We start from the raw sequence: 21,671 nt of genomic DNA on the forward strand, positions 1-21,671 counted from the left end.
ACATTCTTGGACCCAGGAATATTGATGTTTCTTTTCTACCTCCTCCATCCACTTTCATTTCTCCGGAGGCACTGCTCTAAGGATGGCTGCTGTAGAGGGAGAAGACAAATCCTAGAATTCAGCATGTACTTTGTAAAATCATACTACAAGAAGAGCATTAGACATGGTTGATTCTTAGTTCCAAGTTTTAGTTATGGTTGGCATCAAAACGGGCTTCTGTGATGGCTTAGTGCTTAAGAATCTGCCTGCAATGCAGGAGACCTGGGTTCTATCCCTGCCTTGGGAAGAGTCCCTGGAGGAGAGCATGGCAACCTACTCCAGCATTCTTGTCTGGAGAATCCCATGGACAGAAGAGCCTGGCAGGCTGCAGTCCATAGGGTCGCACAGAGTGGGAGATGAATGAAGCGACTCAGCAGCAGCACCAGCATCAAAACACATCTGACTTGAGAATTAAAGAAACCTTTTTAAGCTAATTCACAGCAAGGTACTTACATATGAATTTCAAAGAGCACTCTTTTTAGTTTGTAACTCCAGATCTATCGATACATGCTTTTTTTTGACACTGATGACTTAATGACAATAAATATCGTTCTAAATGACTGAAAACCAGCACAAATTACATGGTAAAAGCTCATTTTATACCTTTAAAAATGCTTACCTTGTGACCAAGTGGAAATTTCAATATTTATGTATTCAATTTCAATGTATTATGTATGTGGGAAACATAATACTTAATGTAAGACTCTAATGAAAATGAGTTTTAATTGTACTTTATTTTTATACATGACTTTCATGGGAAAATTACTGGACAGTTTATAGTGTTATAAACAGTGGGGACGTTTCCCTGCTGGGAGGATTTGGGGAGGCTGCCTGAAATGGGATGCACAGGGTCTGCCAGGGTCACCTTGTTGGGGAAGTCACACTCACCCGTACACACAGTGGGCGGCCGACACCAGCCAGTCCCTGCTCACCAGAGAAGCTCCGCAGACTTGTTGATCATTGAAATACAGAGCAACGACCCAAGGCCAGGCTCCTTCTCTGGAGTCATTTCCTCCGACAATCTTCGGGCTAACTTCTCGAGTCACCAGTTTTTTCCCACATGCTATTAAGATAATTGAAGAAACAGCCTCTAGTTAGTTTCGGTGAATTTCCTCTGATCCTGAAAATTGAATGGGCCATTACAAAACAATTTAAGGTGACAGCGACTCCAGGACATTAAACTGAAGGCTTGAAGGAGAACAAGAGGAAATATTTACTTACATTTATAGTTACATTGTAGCAGAATCAGTGAATCCTCTAAGCACTGTTGGCTGTAATAGAAGAGCAACTATACTTAAAAAATGGTGCACATAACATTTCAAACAGAACATAGTATTATAGGTTATCCTATTTTTTCTCTTTAGTACAATGGGCTTTTAAATATATCATACTCAAAATGTAGGGAGGTTGAAATGTACAGCAAAGTATCTTCAACTGAAAGTCAAATAAAGCTGAGTTTGAACCTTTAACTCTGCAACGCAGGTGATTTTAGATAAGTTGCTCAATATCCCCAAGGCTCAGTTTTAATATCCATTAATTGGGGCATAGTACCTTATTGGAGTTTTGTGAGAAACAAAGAAAATATTTGCAATGGAATTACTATTGTGCATTATACAGAATGAGTATTCTATAAACCATGCCTACTGTTAGCTTCTGTGAATCAACCTTGGATTTCATCATTCTATAACACAGAATATGCCTTGGTGCCCAACACTGTGTGTGAGGCTGTGTACTTATTCATAGAATTCAATGATGAATAAATCATAGGTCCTACCTTCAAAGGAGACAGATGTGTAAACAGGCACATAAAGTGCAGGCATAAATAATTAAAAACTCACTACCTGTTTAAATATTTGGACACCTACTTTTTTCAAAGCCAAGAATTCTCGTTTAAAGAAATTAAAAGAAAAATTGTTTTAAAATGTTATACTTACCAACCACTAGAGATCAGTATAATACAAGGAATTAAAGAGCTTGCCAACACTTTTTCCTGATGCAGCTACGTAGCTATCGCTTATAATAAAACACACATATGTATATAATTTAAGTTTCTATTTAAATATTTACACCATCTCTTGTGCGCATTGTTTAGATGCTTGAAATTTTAGAAAAGACCAAATCAAAAAACATGAAACATGACCCAAGATCCATGTGAGATAATAAATACAATCAGAGCAATTCAATGTTTTTGGAACATACATGGTAAGTATTTGATCACAAGCATTCATGTTGTCTAATGGACAAATTCTTTAGAGCAGACATATTCAATTGAAATATAAGGAAATGTATATTTTATTAATAAGCAATGTGCATGTAGGTATATCTATCTAGATATAGATGTATCTATATGGCTTCCCTGATAGCTCAGTTGGTAAAGAATCCGCCTGCAATGCAGGAGACCTGGGTTTGATCCCTGGATTGGGACGATCCCCTGTAGAAGGGAAGGGCTACCCACTCCAATATTCTGGCCTAAAGCATTCCATGGACTATATAGTCCATGGGGTTGCAAAGAGTTGGACACGACTGAGCAAATTTCACTTTCTGTAGATGTGTCGGTATGCATCTAACATTCCCCAAAGAAGAAGCCTCAGTTAACTCTCCTTCTGTTATCCACCTAGGGTTAGGAGATAAGCAGGTTTTAGGATATTTTCCACGATGATGTCCCGTTTCATCCAAACTTACTACATTTACCATATTTATCAATAAAAACTGATATTCAAAATGGTTTCTATTCTTAGGTGTTGAACAATACTTAATGTTATGTTGTCTGTATAAAATGGATGGATTTCTTTTCGGCAAGCACAGAAAAGTTTTTGGCTAACTTAACAGATTTTGGCTAACTTAACCAGAAAATTAAAGTGAACTAGCACCTCATTCTTCACGTGTTTTGCTTAATCAAACTTTTCATACACAAGCACGTATGTAGTCTCAGAACAGAGCAGTAAGAGGCTTCACTTTCAGTCAGAGTGAGCAGTGAGTCCATTTGTCTAGGTATATTTAGAGAGATTAGAGAAAAATAGAGTAACTGTTCTGGTCTTCGGTCCTGGAGTGAGAACCAGGTTATCCCCCTCTATGGGAAAATAGGCAATGCTATGATGCTGTGTCTCACTCCCAGTCCAGTGGGGCAACATTGGGATACAAATGGATGTCTGTATCTGCTGTGTTGACAAAGTGAACTAAATTCTCTCCCTATATTTGCCCAACAACACTGGCCCTGTTTCTTTCTTTTTCCTTTCTAAAACTGCTATTTAAAGTAATATGCTGCCTTGGAGCATTCACAATATAGGAGGGTAGAATGGAAAGTGGAAGGCTTAAAATCTCATGTTGCCTCCAGCTTTGTGAATGTGTCCAAGTCACTTATCAATACCAGGCTTGTTTCCTTAACCTTAGAGTGGAGAAGTACTACCTAAGTCACAGAGGTTTTATATGAACTGGAAATACCCTCTGTAGCATTGCAATGTTTAACTGAGATGCAGAATGTAATAGAGACACAGAAGATGCAGTTTTGATCCCTGGGTCAGGAAGATTCCCTGGAGTAGAAAATAGCAACCCACTCCAGTATTCTTGCCTGGAAAATTCCATTCTTGCCTGGACAGGGAAGCCTGGCAGGCTACAGTCCACGGGGTCGCAAAGAGTTGGACATGATTGAGCGACTGAGGGGCAAAGTGTAAGCACTCTACATGCTGTATCTAGAACACATTCTCAACCAACATGTATAAAATCAAAATTTGCTTATATCTAGGACTACCAGACAAAGAAAAAGGAAGCCCAGTACTGGAAGCAGCGCAATTCTACATTTCCAGTTATATCAGGTCAAGTTGCTTCCGTAGTTAGAAGAATCATCCTCCTTGATATCGTCTTTCTTTTCTTATATTTTTATTATGACCACTAGTGAAAGAGCATTTTCAAAACATCACATTACATGGGGCAATAAACCTGTCTCTTCAAAAAACAAATAAATATATTAATAAATTAACTAAGTGCAAATATATCTGATTTCCCGCCAACCCAGTATATGTGGCTAATCAAGAAAGAGATTAAGAATGTCCTGGCTTACTGATATACTGAAAGTTTCAAATATCTCTGTCTATAAATGGTACCTCTTTCAAATAACACAAACCTACATATAATAGAGACATCAATGTACAATGATACTGGCATTTTGTTGATAAGCATAGAATAACCTAGTTCTTATTTTAAACATGCATATAATTAATATGAAAATATTTAATATTTTTCCCTTTTTTCCTAACTCATCCTTAAATGTTTGTAAAATATAAATGAGAGGCATTCTCAACATACAAGCTGCTCAACATCTGTAATGGTAATATAAATTTAGACATGCCTTATAGAAAGGAAATCTATGAAAGGAGATCTTGCAGATTCTTTGCTTCATCCCCTGTGAGACTAATAATATCAGCTAAGGCTGTGCAAGCATTCATATAAAATATTCAACTGCAAAGTACTTTGGTACTAAAAGTACTTCTTTAACATTTGTTTTACTGGTTGAACTTACAGAAATGGCAACATTTCATGAATAGCTGAATAATTATATAATTTCACTTTTCACCATTTAATATGTTAAACCAAACACTACAACCTAATGTACCAGCAATAATATCTTAAATTCGTGTAGTTATAGTCTTTTCTTAAAGTAACTTTCTCCACCCATCCCCAAGCTAGCCTTTAATGGAGCTGTAAAATTTGAAGCCAATCAAATTAATTAATTAATAACTGAAGTTATCATTAATGCCTGAACAGAAGAAATGACATAATCTAAGCTAAAACAGATATTTGAATCCAGGAAAGATGGTGCTTTTAAAACATGAGTAAAAGCAAACCTAATTTTAAAGAGTAAAAGAGAAATGCAGACACGACTTAGAGTCTGGTCCTTTCAGTTAATATCCATGTTCTGTTTGCTAGGAAGAGGCTTCCCAGGTTGCTCTAGTGGTAAGGAACTCTCCTGGCAATCCACTCCAGTATTCTTGCCTGGAAAATTCCATGGGCAGAGGAGCCTGGTAGGCTACAGCCAATAGGATCACAGAGTTTGACACAACTGGAGCAACTTAGCATGAACACATTTGCTAGGAAAAAGAATACCATGACTTTTGCTTTTCTTCTCTTTTGATGATACATAATGGCATCACTCTTGTTAGTCTGATCAACACGTACCTACTTATCTCAACTCTCACAATTTAACTCACTCAGTCGTGTCCGACTCTTTGCGACCCCATGGACTATAGCCTATCAGGCTCCTCCGTCCATGGGATTTTCCAGGCAAGAGTGCTGGAGTGGATTGCCATTGCCTTCTCCAGGGGATCTTCCTGACCCAGGAATCGAACCCAGGTCTCCTGCATTGCAGGCAGACGCTTTACCGTGGGAGCCATCAGGGAAGCCTGTCTATGGGATTTACTTTTTTTAAATCCAAGAGTAGGGATAAAAAAGATATTGAAGTAAAACTTTTTGAATCTCTGGGTGCTAGTTACACTACAATACTTCATTTGACCATCTTACCATATATATGGATTACATAATGTTATCCATTAGGATGGATTAGATACTTCTTGAGATTACCTGAATAACAAAAAGTTAAATACCTTTCAAAATTATATGGCCAGTATGGGATGGCTTCAAAATCTGTATGGCTTTGAAATCTATTATTTGGTCCATGTACATCTAATCAAAGAACATATTTTGTAACCTACCTTGGCGTTAGTATTAAGCTGCCATTAGGTGCTGTATTTAATTTTACAAATGGTCCACCTCCAGTAGAAAAGGTTGGCTTGGATGAGTTTCCAGTCCTAGGGAAAAACCCAGGAACAAAATAAAAATACAAACAAACAAATAAAAATATAAATTAGACTACTAGTTATTTAATGCTGTGGACATTGAAGTAAACTATCAAATTTCTGACAAAGAGATTAACATTTTAATATTCAACTGTTTTAATGTTTAAAAGATGTTATACATCTGTGGAAGAATTACTCACAATGACATAAAATGTCATTTTAATGTTTGCATAATACTTCTAGTTCTTATTTGCCTGCTTATATATATTATTTAACTGAGTTAAAATCAGTACATATATCACTTGAGTGTCTGAGTTTGTCATTTGAGTTTTTCTATGTTGTCCAGAAATGGTCAGTTATAATGACAACTTCACAGATTTGCTGCACCATAATTTATTAAACATTTTTTCCTGTTGAGTGTAATTCACCTTTTAAGAACATGCACGTTGTCTAAGAATGCAGAAAAAGGAAGCTTCAGTGTTTATTTTAGTCTCTCTGTTCTTGATATTTTATTCACTGAAAAGCCTATTAATAACTATCTTAATTTAAAGTCAGAAGCTATGTGATTGTTCTGAAAGACAGAGTATGTAGCCTGGACTTCTGAGTGTCAACCAGCAATCCAGAATAGGCTACACAACTTTATGCGACAAAAGACATTAAGTTACTGGCCTTTCTTGTCCTTGAAAGCCTATTATAGCCATTCTGTCAACTGTGAGCCTTCATGGAAGATTTGTTTTAATTATCCACTCTTCCCTAGGCTTAGGCTGGAAACTTTAACTTCTGAGTTTTTAATATTTTTCCTGCCTTTTATTTATTCTAGATTTCAATTTTCATATAAACTATGCCTTTAGGCTAGAGACATCCTGGTGCCTGCTGTCTCCTGGCTGGCAGGGAGATGATGTGGTTCCTATCTTTTGGAATATTATTATGGACCCGCCCACTGCCTCTTTAAAAGACGGTCCAGTGTCTTCCCCAGACGATAGTCAATGCTGAACATTTCCTAACTCTGTACACAGAGGAGTTTCCAAGGAAGACTCATGGCTATTATGATCAGTAAGAGGAAAAGAAATAAGGAGAGGGTGTTTCCTCCCTCTTTCAGGTCAGACAATACCTTAAAGACACTGAAAGTGTCTAGTAGCTTTCATCCACTGAACAGAAAGCTGGAACAATGAAACTCCTCTGTGATGTCCCAGAATTTAGCACTTGCACTTTCATTTTATAAACAGATGAAAGTAACTGAAGCACACAAATCAATGACCAGTCCTTTAATAAAATCTAAATTGGATTTACCAAAGGGAAAATGAGTCTTACTACTATTATTGCTAAACTTTAATATATTCATTCCATGTGGGAAGAATAATTATATTTTTTAAAGACTTATATAGTTGTTATAGCTCAGAAAAGAAAACAGGAATAAAGATATCCAAAGAAAAGGAAAACACTCACTTAAGAAGATATATGCATCTCAGTGTTCACAGCAGTATTATTTATACTAACCAAAATATGGAAGCAATCTATTTGGCCATCAACAGAGGAATGGATACAAAAGAATAAAATTTTGCTAATTGTGACAAAATGGATGGACCTAAGCAATCTGTTTAAGGCACTGATAAATTAACTCATAAATCAGGATCCACAAAATGAATATCACCCAGGGGCCTGGTCCATGTCACAAATCTAAATGTAAGTCAACCTGCACTTACAGGAAGTGCTTCACTGTCAAGAAAATGTAACATCAGTCATAATCCTCCAACTCAGGTTTAGCTGGCTCAGCTCAGTTTCTCAGTCATGTCTGACCTTTTGCGACCCCATGGACTGCAGCACACCAAGCCTCCCTGTCCTTCATCAGCTCCCGGAGTTTAATCAACTTATGTCCATTGAGTCGGTGATGCCATCCAACCATCTCATCCTCTCTCATCCCCTTCTCTTCCTGCCTTCAATCTTTCCCAGCATCAGAGTCTTTTCAAATGAGTTAGCTCTTTGCATCAGGTGGCCAAAGTATTGGAGTTTCAGCTTCAACTCAGTCCTTCCAATGAATACTGAGGACTGATCTCCTTTAGGATTGACTGGTTGGATCTCCTTGCAGTCCAAGGGATTTTCAAGAGTCTTCTCCAACACCACAGTTCAAAAGCATCAATTCTTTGGTGCTCAGCTTTCTTTATAGTACAACTCTCACATCCACACATGACCACAGGAAAAATCATAGCCTTGCATAGATGGGCCTTTGTTGGCAAAGTGATGTCTCTGCTTTTTAATATGCTGTCTAGGTTAGTCATAACTTTCCTTTCAAGGAGTAAGCGTCTTTTAATTTCATGGCTGCAATCACCATCTACAGTGATTTTGGAGACCCCCCAAAATAAAGTCAGCCACCGTTTCCACTGTTTTCCCATCTATTTCCCATGAAGTGATGGGACCAGATGCCATGATCTTAGTTTTCTGAATGTTGAGCTTTAAGCCAATGTTTTCACTCTCCTCTTTCACTTTCACCAAGAGGCTCTTTAGTTCTTCTTCACCTTCTGCCTTAGCTGGCTCACCTTACCCTAGAAAATAGGACCTGGTAGCCTGTAAGCCTATAAGGAAATCCTTGGCCTTTTAGCAGTGGTACCCTGTTTCTCCCTTGCCCCTTCTAACATTCAACTCACTCTTGCCCCAAATCCCTCAGTGATGGTGCTACACTGTCTGTGAGGCATTGTCCCCTCCAATCGATGGGCTATTTTTCTTGAATGCATGTGTCTGTGTGTGCTCAGTCATGTCTGCCTCTTTGAAACCCCATGGACTGTAGCCTGCCAGGCTCCTCTGTCCATGGGATTCTCCAGGCAAGAATACTGGAGTGGGTTGCCATTTCCTTCTCCAGAGGATCTTCCTGACCCAGGGATGGAACCTCATCTCCTGTATCTCTTGCAATGCAGGTGGATTCTTTATCACTGAGCCACTGGGGGAAGTCCTTCCCCTTGAATAAAGGACATCAACTTGTTATTGAATTGGTTTAATTTTGTCATTTGACAGCACTTGTGACTACATGGGGGAACATTCAGAAGAGTTATTCATTAAAAATACACATTAAGGCTTCCTTTGTCTCTGGCTGCTTTTAGTCTATTGCTTAATTGTCTTTTAAAGATAGATCCTGAGGAGATGTATTAATTTTTGTGGAAATTCAAAGCAAAGTCTAAGCAAAATGAAATTGAAAAAAAATTGAAAATTATTTATAAATCAGTGTTTAATCTAATATCTGTTCATCACACACCTACCACTGCACTGCACTGTGGTGGGATTTTCAGTTACATTTTTAACACAAGCCTATCCTAGAAAAAAGGAAGACTAGAGGCAAAGCTTTAAGGACAAAGAATATTTAGTAAATGCTGAATGTTCTACCTGGGATTCTCAAGTACCATTTCATAGTTATGTTTTCACTAGCTGGCTGAGAAAAATAGATTGATTGTGTATGTATGTGGACAAAATGACACACATAAAGCTTGTATTCTAAGCTTGTGTTCTAAATTTGCAAACTCAAACCTTATATGAGAAAAAAACTGCAGTTAATGGTGCACGTATGTTGTTTTGGGTTACTCAGAACAACTGGGTAAAATATTCTTTGGGAAAAGCTTCTAAAGTACTCACATAATTAATTTTTATTGTAAATATTGATATCAGCAACCTAAGGGTGGTGTATAGAGCCCATTGGTTCATACAAACATTTCCAGGCATCAGTGCTGGATATTAACAGTTAGAATTTAATTTGAGAGAGAGTACCAGCATTTCAAACCCTGCCAAGCTGAACTCACCTTTTACAAACCAAACACGATGTCTTTCAATTGGTATTCACAATAAACAAAATATAAGCAGCAGAGGAAGTTTATGATAAACTATTTCTTATTTTAGAAAATGATGGAGATGATGAGGATACATTTAAAATATTCTTGGCAAAATAAAAGATTGGCAACCATATGTTAAGTCACTATTTAGTTCTTGGAAACAAAGTCTCAGAACTGAGAAATTGAACTGTTGAGAATATATTATATTCAGTTCTTTAATTAAAGCATGTAACTGAGGCACTCCCCGACTCAGTTTCCTTTTTGCAAGAAAACTAGTTCATTTTTAGAGAGGCATTCTGTCAAGATTACAACTGGAGTTTGCATTTTTTTTTTTAAATTCTGAAAAGGTCCCAGCTCTGCAGATTTAGATAACTCTGTGCATATTTGCCTAACTGTTTGAAATCTGCAGTTTGGTGCCACATAAAAATGCATCCATATAGCATCACCTTGATGACATGGTAATGCCTCCTGACTGCCTATTTCTAAGACTTTATTACCATTTTTATACGTTGTGCACCCTCAAAGGGCTCCTCTGGCTTCAGGGGAACCTTATTCTCTGTGAGAAAAGAAGCATATAAATGCAACCCACCATTATTATTTTTGAGGTCATATATGGAGTATAAAAATACACTCAGAGATGAATTCTAGTGAGAAAAAGAAGCCTATCCCCAGGCGTCTTGCACAGTATTAAATCTTCTGCTCCTCTTTTCAGGTCCCTTGTAGGTTTCCTCTCTTTCGTCTCCCTCCTTAGACTATGTATGCTGTGATAAGAATTCCTCCCTGAAGCTGGAGCTTAGGTAGGGATGTTTTAAGCTTTCGGACTCACTAAAGCTGCAAAGAATAATAACAAATGTTGCAAATGCTGCAGTCAGGCACTGTAGCTCATTTCACACCCCAAAAGGTTTAAGTAGTGAATGGAACCAGATGGGATTAGTCTGAAAATGGTTTAGGAGAAGAATGGGCCTTCCCTTTCGATTGGAGGGAAAGAGGGGGATGGATTTGGCAGGACAGAAGGTAGGAGAGAGCATTTTAATAGGCAGGGGAAAGATGAATGAAAGGAAATTTGAGGCAATGGATGGCAAAGCATCCAACTCGGAGAGTGAGGACTCGTGGGCAATTCCATAAGCACCATGACTGAACTGGACACATGTAACTAAAATAGCTTATTCATTTAACACATTTATAACAACTCACCTAGCACTTACCCAGCCATATGTTAGCTCTTAGAAAACAAGTAAGCTTAATTAATTTTAGATTTTCTGATCTCAACTCAAAATTTCATGAGACACAAAAAGAAAAAAAAAATGCCAATAGAAAGAATTTTCTTCCCCTGATCAATTTACCCCTTTGTACAAGCTACTGTACTAAGAACCAAGGAGAAATTGATAGGGTCAGTCTGGTAGCCACTTTCTACCATATTAATGGTATTTGCAAGGAGACAAACTCCTGGTATCTCCTATTAAACACCAAAAACATGGCTGAGAAAAGTGATACTTTGATCGTGGGAGATAGGATCTCTGTGGACAGCACCTTGGATAAAATGATCTTAGTCCCTTGTAGTATATTCTTGATTCAGTTGTAACACTGTTTTCTCAGTCATTGCAGTTTATTTATCTCTGAATAAGAGGTATAGTGGAGAAGGCAATGGCACCCCACTCCAGTATTCTTGCCTGGAGAATCCCACGGGTGGGAGAGCCTGGTGGGCTGCCGTCTATGGGGTCGCACAGAGTCAGACACGACTGAAGCAACTTAGCAGCAGCAAGAGGTATACGATATACACCTCCATGTTTACTATAAAATTTTTTTCAGTTCAGTTCAGTTCAGTTGAGTTGCTCAGACGTGTCCGACTCTTTGTGACCCCATGAATTGCAGCACGCCAGGCCTCCCTGTCCATCACCAACTCCTGGAGTTTACTCAAACTCACGTCCATCGAGTCGAAGATGCCATCCAGCCATCTCATCCTCTGTCGTCCCCTTCTCCTCCTGCCCCCAATCCCTCCCAGCATCAGAGTCTTTTCCAATGAGTCAACTCTTCGCATGAGGTGGCCAAAGTACTGGAGTTTCAGCTTTAGCACTGTTCCCTCCAAAGAAATCCCAGGGTTGATCTCCTTCAGAATGGACTGGTTGGATCTCCTTGCAGTCCAAGGGACTCTCAAGAGTCTTCTCCAAAACCACAGTTCAAAAGCATCAATTCTTCTGCACTCAGCTTTCTTCACAGTCCAACTCTCACATCCATACATGATTACTGGAAAAACCTTAGCCTCGACTAGATGGACCTTAGTTGGCAAAGTAATGTCTCTGCTTTTTAATATGCTGTCTAGGTTGGTCATAACTTTCCTTCCAAGGAGTAAGCATCTTTTAATTTCATGGCTGCAGTCACTACCTGCAGTGATTTTGGAGCCCCCCAAAATAAAGTCCAACACTAGTGCATGCTTTTTAATGCCTTACTACATTTTCAGGTCATACATGCAAAATTTCCTTTAGAATTGAGGGTTCAGAAGAAATCTGCCTTCCTATGGAACTACTGTTGCTGCTAAGTCGCTTCAGGCATGTCCGACTCTGTGCGGCCCCGTAGACAGCAGCCCACCAGGCTCCCTCATCCCTGGGATTCTCCAGGCAAGAACACTGGAGTGGGTTGCCATTTCCTTCTCCAATGCATGAAAGTGAAAAGTGAAAGTGAAGTCGCTCAGTCGTGTCTGCCTCTTAGCGACCCCATGGACTGCAGCCCACCAGGCTTCTCTGCCCATGGGATTTTCCAGGCAAGAGTGCTGGAGTGAGGTGCCATCCCCTTCTCCTCCTATGGAACTGGTATTATTCAGCTTATCTCATAATTAAAGATATGCTGTTTTTAATGTTTTCTTTTTGGCATGGATTTCCAGGAAGTCTAAAACACATGTATTAGGAATTGTGTTGACCCTGTATATTGTATCGATTTGGTTCCTTCTTTCTTAGACCTTATTTACTTTTCTAGTGTATTAAGTTTACCACTTATACTCTGTTATAAATCAACACAGTTTCTTTTGAAAATATAAGACTGTAAAGAAAAGAAGAGAGAATGGAAGGAAATAAAGATGAAAAGTTGAGGGGAATAAGGAAGTGAGGACGAAAGCAAAAAAAAAAAAAATAAGGAAGAAAGTAAGTAAGAGAAAGAGGAAGGTGTAATTAAAGGAAAGGAGAAAAGAGTATATTAACCCATTTGATTTCATCAATTTAATCCAAAATTGTCCTCGACCTCAAAAAATATACCACGTTGTTTACTGTTTGATCAGTTGGAAATAATTTTTAGGAGGGAGGCTAAATGAACAAGGAGCTTCCCTGGTGGCCAAGTGGCAAAGAACCCGCATGCCAGTGCAGGAAACGCAGGCTCCATCCCTGGTAGAGAAGATCCTTGGAGAAGGAAATGGCATCCCAGGCCAGTATTTTTGCCTGAGAAATCCCATGGACAGAGACGCTTTGGTGGGCTACAGTCCATGGCGTCGCAAAAGAGTTGGACACGAATTAACAGCTGACTAAACAACAACAACAGAATGAACAAGAAAACTTTTGTTACTCTTTCAGGGAATGATAGTGTTCTCCTGCTCTTATCTGTTTCTATTTTAGAATATAGACGCCTCCCTCCCTCTCCGCAACATCAGGATTTAAGGGAATGGTGAAAGATATTTTGGTTTGGGGAAAACTATAATATTTGTTATTTTTATGTAACAATCTTTAAGTGAAGAAAAAAAGCTTTTGATTAAAAAAGCAGAAACAGCAACAAAAACCAAATGAAAAAACCCCAACTCTGCAACAGGCTTTTGTAGACTAGACAACTAAGTTGCAGAAAATTTATTGGTAGATGATGCACAATTGACCAGAAGAAATTTTATCTCTTTATGTGTATAATTATATTCTCAGTAATTTCTTTGCCCCATACATTTCTCTGGGTTGCAAAATACCCATTCAATTTAAGTCAAAATAAAAGTTAAAGACAACAAAGAGTTTACTCCCTAAATTGAATTAATAAAAATGTGATTTCTTATAAAAGAATCCTTTATTTTCCAATAATATGCTTTCAAATAAATACATCAGGAATGAACTTTTCACAAGCAAGCAATAATACCAACCTGTGTTTGTTGAAATCTTAGCCTTGATTTTTTTTTCTTTTTTCTAAAAAAAATATACCATTTTAATGATGTCCTACTTATAGTGGTCTTTTAAAACTCTAATTTTGTTTTGATCTAGACTGAGCGAAAAAGTTTTTCAGAGAAGTTAAAAGAGGCTAGCGTCAGAATGAAAAGCTGAGGAAGCCCCTGGATTAAGCCAGAGTTGACCTGCACATAGGGAAGCTAAGCCTTCACGTTGGGCTGCCGAGGTGGTGCTAGTGGTAAAGAGCACACTTGTCAACGCGTGAGAAGTGAGAGAGGAGGGTTTGATCACTGTGTCGGGAAGATCCCCTGGAGGAGGACACAGCAGCCCACAACAGAATATTTGCCTGGAGAATTCCATGGACAGAGGAGCCTGGCAGGCTACAGTCCACAAGGGTCGCAAAGAGTCAGACACAACTTGGCACACATGTTCTTAGTAGGAGAAAAAATGTTTAATTAGTTTGATGGACAGGGAGGCCTGGCGTGCTGCGATTCATGGGGTCACAAAGAGTCGGACACGACTGAGCGACTGAACTGAACTGAACTGAACTTTGTTTTTAATACCAGATGAAATCAAACTGCCAGACTTCAGAGATGTTTTGTATAATTTCTATGTTTTCTACTGAAACAAATATACAAGGTTTCTTGGGTTCTTTTGATATGACAGTTCTACTTTCCTGTAGCAGGAGAATCATCCAGTGTTCTTGAAAGAACCAAGACCTCTGGCTCTTACTCTAGCCAAAATTCCAGCCTGAGTTCTATGGAGCCCCTAGCAATTCATGGTAACATGTAGCCAGTTTATAGTTGGAGGAGAAATAATGATATCTTTATTTTTACTAACTTGTAATTGAAACACAGTCTTTATTTCTGCTACAAATGTAGATGACTAACCACAATATTATTAGCAGCACCAATAATTTTGTCACCAAGACAGATTATACATATCTTCAGATCTTAGTGCATTCTTCTAAAAATATCACTTATGATAGCACAGCAATCATTAGAATCACCAGCATATCTTATTTACTCTCTTAAAAAAGAAATATATAATACCATACTATATTTTTAACACTTTGATAGCTTTTCCAATGAAATGAATTTCCTTCAAAATTATGTGTATTTTACTCTTGTGCAACTTAAAAACATGCACCTAAGAAGAGGTTGGTAAGTTCCACCAGACTGCCAGAAATGTCCATGACACATAGAAGAAGGTTAAGGACAACCACACTTTGATAGTGATTCTCAAACTATACAGTGCATCAGAATCACCTTAAGGGCTTATTCAAATGCAAACTGTTGGTCTCTGTTCTAGACTTTCTGATGGGTGGGTCTGAGGTGGGGCTCCAGAATGTAAATTTGTATACATGCATCCCAGATGCTGCTAATTCTTTTTTATCTTATTGTTTATTTTAATTATTATTTTATAGTGAGGTATATTTGATTAGTTGATGTGCAATGCTGTGTTAGTTTCAGGTGTACAGCAAAGTGATTCAGTTTTATACATATTCTCCTTCTCTTTCAGATACTTTTGCCATGAAGGTTATTACAGAATATTGAGTAGAGTTCCCTGTGCTATACAGTATGTCCTTGTTGATTACCTATTTTACATATAGTAGTGTATATATGTTAATCCCAAACTCCTGCTTTATCCCTCCCTTCAACCTTTCCCCTTTGGGAACCATAAGTTGCTTTTCAGAGTTTGTGAATCTGTTTCTGTTTTGTAAATATGATCATGTGTATCATCTTCTTAGTTTTCACATATAAGTGATATCATATAATATTTGTCTTTCTTAAAATTTACTTTATGGAAGTATAGTTGATTTATAAAATTCTGTTAATTTCTGCTATAAAGAAAAGTGATTCAGCTACTAATTTGATTTTAAAATGAAACACTGGGAACCACTGACTTAGACCACCCTGAATCTGAATGTCTGGGAACATGATTGGGTGATTTTAATGTATCATCTGGTTTGGGAACTGTTGATCCAGCTCTTGGATTACACTTCAGTGGTAAACTTGTTTTCATGCCCTTGCCCATAGCAGATGTAATTATCTATCACTGTGTTTTCTACATCTTTGTGAGATGATATGCCTTTTACAGATTAATCTTAGGGAGTTATAAATTATTATAGTTTACTATTATTTTCTCTTTGCTTATTTTTAATTAATGTATTTCTCATTCTAAAACAGGAAAAAAAAATCAGAGGTACAAACTGCAATTCAGGCAAATGATTAGCTTTTTAGCTTGGTCAGTTAAACCAAGTAAAATAAATTTTTTTTTCACCATTTTGCCCACAGCCCTTCCTATCCAACTAGCCCACTGACTCAACCATTCCACCCAAGGAACATAGTTAAGAATAAAATTAAAATTTTATTGCATGTTGAACTCATAAATTAAAATTTTAAAATAACAGAAAATATTATTTTTTACATAAAGTTAGCAAATAAAAAACTCATTTAAATTTGATGTAGCAGTTATACTTTTTCTACTAATTCCTATATTTAATCTTTGGTTTTTTTTTGTGTGTTAAGGCTTTGCCTTCATAGTTGAAAATTTGGGGATAGTGACAGAAAATATGTACAAGAACAGGAGCATTATTGGTCTACCAATTTCTTAAACTAATAGGAAACACAGATTCTACTTTCAATTTTCTATGAACCTATTTTTAGTGCTAAATTATGAATACAAATTTGTTCTAGTACTTACACAGGAAATTAAATTATTATGCTCTAGGTATGTGAAATGTTAATTAAAAAAAAATATTTACCACTCGCCTCCCAACATTTTCAAAACAACTCTGAAATGGGAGGACATTGAAGTAATTCTATTTCTTATTTCGGGTTTCAGAATGAGAGGGTCAATTAGATGTTTTTGATATTTGAGCTGAAGGTATCTAGCACAAGACTACTATGGGATTTAAAAATTAACATCAGTTCCTCATGGGGATATATATAGCTAATTCTATTTTTAAAATGTTAGCATTCCCTAAATTTTGTAGAGCTTTAAAGACCTGATGACTTCTTGATTTTAATGCCTTAGCAGAGCACATCAACTGCATCGTTCATTTATTGGGTTAATAACAGGGTAGTGTGGTTTCCTAGGAAATATTCTAAAAAATCACTGCTCAATATTTCTTTAACATTTATTCTTGCATCAGTCTAAAATGTTTTCTTTCATACTTTGATCAGAGACATGAAAATGTTATTCAAAATTCTTTTTACTTATGCAGCTATCAATAGTGGGGAATGAAAATATTTCATTAAAAATAGGAAAGCTGATGAAATCTGCCTCATATAATTTACTAGAATCTGTGGGGAATTGCATTTTGTACCCTAACTGTGTAAATAATCTTGATAGGCTACAGTGCCCTTTTAATAAATTGACTCTTAAACTACTTTCCTCTATACCAAACACATCATTTTAAACTAAGTTTTCTTCCATTAGCATGCACCAACCTACACAAATTAAGGCTGTAACTTTCTTTCAATTACTAGAGCACTAGGGAGACTAGTTAATAAGTCCTGGTCCAAAGATTAAAGTCTTTGCAGAGATTACCTGACTCATTTCTGAAGAGAGCTGAGTGCCTGACCTCATGAAAAACATTGTATTGAAGGCAGTGGGGTGTACTACTTGCTTTACACACACTAAAAAAAAAAAATCTAGTTCTCTGTCCCTCTCTGTGATTGTGACTGTGATCCATTAGAAATGAGGTCAGTGAACTAGAGAGTAAAATCTGGCTGGAGGTAAAAACTTGTAAATAGATAGTATATGGTCATGTGGAATTGGCCGTCATCTATACAGCTCAGGCCACTTTCTAGAAAGCTTTCCCTGACGTGCCCAAATTGAGTAGAGGTTCTCCTACAAGACATTGTATTTATCACAATATATTTTGATTCTCTATTTCTGTGTCTGTCTCCACCACATAAGCATTTAAAGTAAAAACTATGTCTTATTTATCCAAAGACAAGACACATTATCATTCCCAATGCACAAACTTCAAAACTGTGAGTAATCAAAATAATGTGTTTCTATTAGCAACTGTTAGAAAAAATAATGAAGATAAATGTTCCCTTTCCAATATGCTCTTGCATGCAACTGGAGTCAGCTTTATGCTATCACTCAACATATTTTATTCAAATGCATTAAAAATATTTTTGCCAAAGAAGATCTTGATATCTTTGATCTTTCTAAAGGCTTCACCTTAACGCCAACATTGTCTCTTTGAGGAGACAGTTTAACTAAGGTTCACACACCACAGGGGAAAGAACACCTTTGTTGACAATCATATAGTGATACTTAGTAAACTGTAACTCAAGCTCCTGTACAGTCAAAGCCCAATCATCCAGGGCATTTAGGTCCATCAGCTGTGGTCACCAGGTCAAGGAGCCAATCTCCTTAGCCTAAACTATACTAAGTTCCTGAGTCTATAAAACAGCTCCTCAGCATGACTATCAAATCGAGTAGTGGAAGCAACTGTGAAAAATTCTTAAAGAGATGGGAATACCAGATCACCTCACCTGGTTCCTGAGAAATCTGTATGCAGGTCAAAGAGCAACAGTTAGAACTGGACATGGGACAACAGACTGGTTCCAAATAGGAAAAGGAGTGCGTCAAGGCTGTATATTGTCACCCTGCTTATTTAACTGTTATGCAGAGTACATCATGAGAAATGCTGGGCTGGATGAAGTACAAGCTGGAATCAAGATTGCTGGGAGAAGTATCAAGAACCTCAGATATGCAGATGACACCACCCTTATGGCAGAAAGCAAAGAAGAACTAAAGAGACTCTTGATGAAAGTGGAAGAGGAAAGTGAAAAAGTTGGCTTAAAACTCAACATTCAGAAAACTAAGATTATGGCATCCGGTCCCATCACTTCATTGGAAATAGATGGGGAAACAATGGAAACAGTGAGAGACTTTATTTTTCTGGGCTCCTAAATCACTGCAGATGGTGATTACAGCCATGAAATTAAAAGACACTTTCTACTTGGAAGAAAAATTATGACCAACCTAGACAGCATATTAAAAAGCAGAGACATTACTTTGCCAACAAAGGTCCATCTAGTCAAAGCTATGGTTTTTCCAATAGTCATGTATGGATGTGAGTGTTGGACTATAAAGAAAGCTGAGCACCAAAGAATTGATGCTTTTGAACTGTGGTGTTGGAGAAGACTCTTGAGAGTCCCTTGGACTGTAAGGAGATCCAACTAGTCCATCATAAAGGAAATCAGTCCTGAATATTCTTTGGAAGGACTGATGCTGAAGCTGAAACTCCAATACTTTGGCCACCTGATGCAAAGAACTGAGTCACTGGAAAAGACCCTGATGCTGGGAAAGATTGAAGGCAGGAGGAGAAGGGTACAACAGAGGATGAGATGGTTGGATGGCATCACTGACTCAATGGACACAAGTTTCAACAACTCTGAGAGTTGGTGATAGACAGGGAGGCCTGGCATGCTGCAGTCCATGGGGTCGCAAAGAGTCAGACATGACTGGTCAAGGGAACTGAACTGAGTGGAAGCAAATAACTTCCTAGGGCCTCACCTACATGGACTCACTATTTAACTAAAAACAACGTTAAAATAGGAATCTGGAGTCAGTGCCACTTATCCAGTGCTTTACTTGAAGTGAGGATATACAACTATCCACTTCAGAGTTTTGTCGCTTTTTCATCAAAAAACATTATGCCCCATAGCCAACACCCCACCGACTCAATGGACGAGTTTGAGCAAACTCTAGGTGATGGTGAAGGACAGGGAAGCCTGGTGTGCTGGAGTCCATGGGGTAGCAAAGAGTTGGACACGACTGAGTGACTGAACTGAACTGATAGTAATTTTTTGAGAGTCATTAATATGGAATTATTACTTGAATTAAGTCTTGCAATCCTGCACATTTTCTTTCTCATGACAATAACACTTCTTCAAATTTTCCAAAAGAACTGTCATGAATGGGTCAGGAAGACACAGCAAAAGCATGTTCTCTCCATTACCCATGTGATTAATTATATACGTTATAATAGAGCATAAAATGGAATATTTCCTTTTCTTAAAGAAGACAATTTATAGACAGTATTTAATGACATGAGAAATGTTCGTGTGTAAATAGGTTACAAAACAGCTTATAATATGGTATTTTGCATGATTTTATAATATACTATTTCTGTATAGTCATATTTATGTAATATTTCTTGAAAGATTATTAACTGTGGTTGTCTTTTTGAGAATGGGGTTAAACAAGATTTACGTTTTCTTCCTTTTGAGCACATGCATTTTCTACATTCATGACTTCCACAAATTTAAATTTCTTAATAAACCCAATTTGAAACCCATAAAATAGCTTGAGAATAATTTGAGAGCTGAGTGGAATTACTTACCCTAGTCCCAGCAGCTGACACACATCATCTGAGATCTGGGTTGTCCAGTTCTCGGCACAGGCTACATGCCATATGCTTTGGATCCTGAACTGCACCAAACCACTGCGGTCTGTCGTGCCATTGAAGAGACGCACTAAACAGATGAGATCATACTCAGGGTCACTGTGACCCAAGCCAATAAGCAAATGTTGGACTCTTAAGCTAAACATGTAATGTTCTTAACATTTAGAGATTGATAGTGTATGATTTAAGAACATGCTGTAAGTCTTAAGTTGAAAACGATGTTTGTAGTATGAATTTTGCTTTTTCATGTGATTATAAAGATGGAACTGGCAGAGATATGTAAGTTCATTGCCTATCAGTACAGCACATAAACAAAAAATAAAGCTATTTGAAGAGCTTATCTTATAAGCATAGTTACCAAAAGAAGGAAAACAAATTCAAGAACAACTTTAAACATTTTTTTTCTTACTTCTCTCTCCAGAAGGTATTTTCTTTGACCTTATTTTTCTGCTGTTTGGTTTCTGTCATCCCCCCTTCAATTTACAACCATTTTGGACAGAGCATTAAGACAATTAGAGGCTAAGCGGGAGACTGGGCCAAGAGAGTTAGTTTATCAAACAGATAAAATATCACCCATCGTAGTTTTACCCGCACATGCCAATTCTGTGTTTGTTACTGTTTACCATTTTTTTTCTGATGATAAAAAGAATAAAGGCATTGCCTGTGGATTTAGACAGACTTGGGTTGAAAACGTAGCCCTAAGCCTTACTAGATGTGTGATCTTTAGCAACTACTTAACTCCTCCAAGCCTCAGTTTTCAGTGAAACAGAATTAATTCCAATTATGTTAAGATCATTTTACAGCACCCCGTTACAGTACATGCACATCATAAATAGCTTTTACTATTTTTTGTGTTTTTTTTTTTTTTTGAAATAAAAGTAGGACAGAGTAAAAGTAGTCATTATTCCGGATATAACAGAGAGCTGGAGAGGGGATGGGCAGGAGACTCAAGGCAGGAGGAGAATTAGATACTGAAGAATCAAGAATGCAAGGACAAGTCTAAGAAAGTCAGTTATAAATGAGCATGAGGGGACCTCTGTGTATAGGCAATGTACACAGTGTAGGAGTAAGAGTGGTGGCTAGAGTGGCTGGCATGCACTGTTGTCTTTCTGAGGTGCTTTATGCTTTTTACCTGAAAATGCATTGTCCTAGGCCTAAAGCTTGGAGAAGGCGATGGCACCCCACTCCAGTACTCTTGCCTGGAAAATCCCACGGACGGAGGAGCCTGGTGGGCTGCGGTCCATGGGGTCGCTAAGAGTCGGACACGACTGAGCGACTTCACTTTTCACTTTTCACTTTCATGCATTGGAGAAGCAAATGGCAACCCACTCCAGTAGGCTTGCCTGGAGAATCCTGGGGACAGGGGAGCCTGGTGGGCTGCCATTTCTGGGGTCGCACAGAGTCGGACGTGACTGAAGTGACTTAGCAGCAGCAGCAGCAGCAGCAGCAGCAGCAGCAGCAGCAGCAGCAG

General features: G+C 37.9%; 1 protein-coding gene across 1 annotated transcript in view; it reads right to left on the reverse strand.

Moving 5' to 3' along the window:
- TMPRSS15 (transmembrane serine protease 15) overlaps positions 1-21,671 on the reverse strand; it is a 156,545-nt gene that overhangs the window by 27,336 nt on the left and 107,538 nt on the right. Inside the window, exons 18-21 of the mRNA XM_040227475.1 lie at positions 20,138-20,270; positions 5,745-5,840; positions 1,261-1,310; positions 928-1,102 (exon numbers count right to left, since the gene is read on the reverse strand). Of these exons, the coding sequence (XP_040083409.1) occupies positions 928-1,102; positions 1,261-1,310; positions 5,745-5,840; positions 20,138-20,270 (454 nt within the window). The remainder of the gene's footprint in view (positions 1-927; positions 1,103-1,260; positions 1,311-5,744; positions 5,841-20,137; positions 20,271-21,671) is intronic.

The sequence above is a fragment of the Oryx dammah genome, unplaced genomic scaffold (assembly GCF_014754425.2).
Source record: "Oryx dammah isolate SB20612 unplaced genomic scaffold, SCBI_Odam_1.1 HiC_scaffold_2, whole genome shotgun sequence".
In the NCBI taxonomy this organism is placed as follows: domain Eukaryota; kingdom Metazoa; phylum Chordata; class Mammalia; order Artiodactyla; family Bovidae; genus Oryx; species Oryx dammah.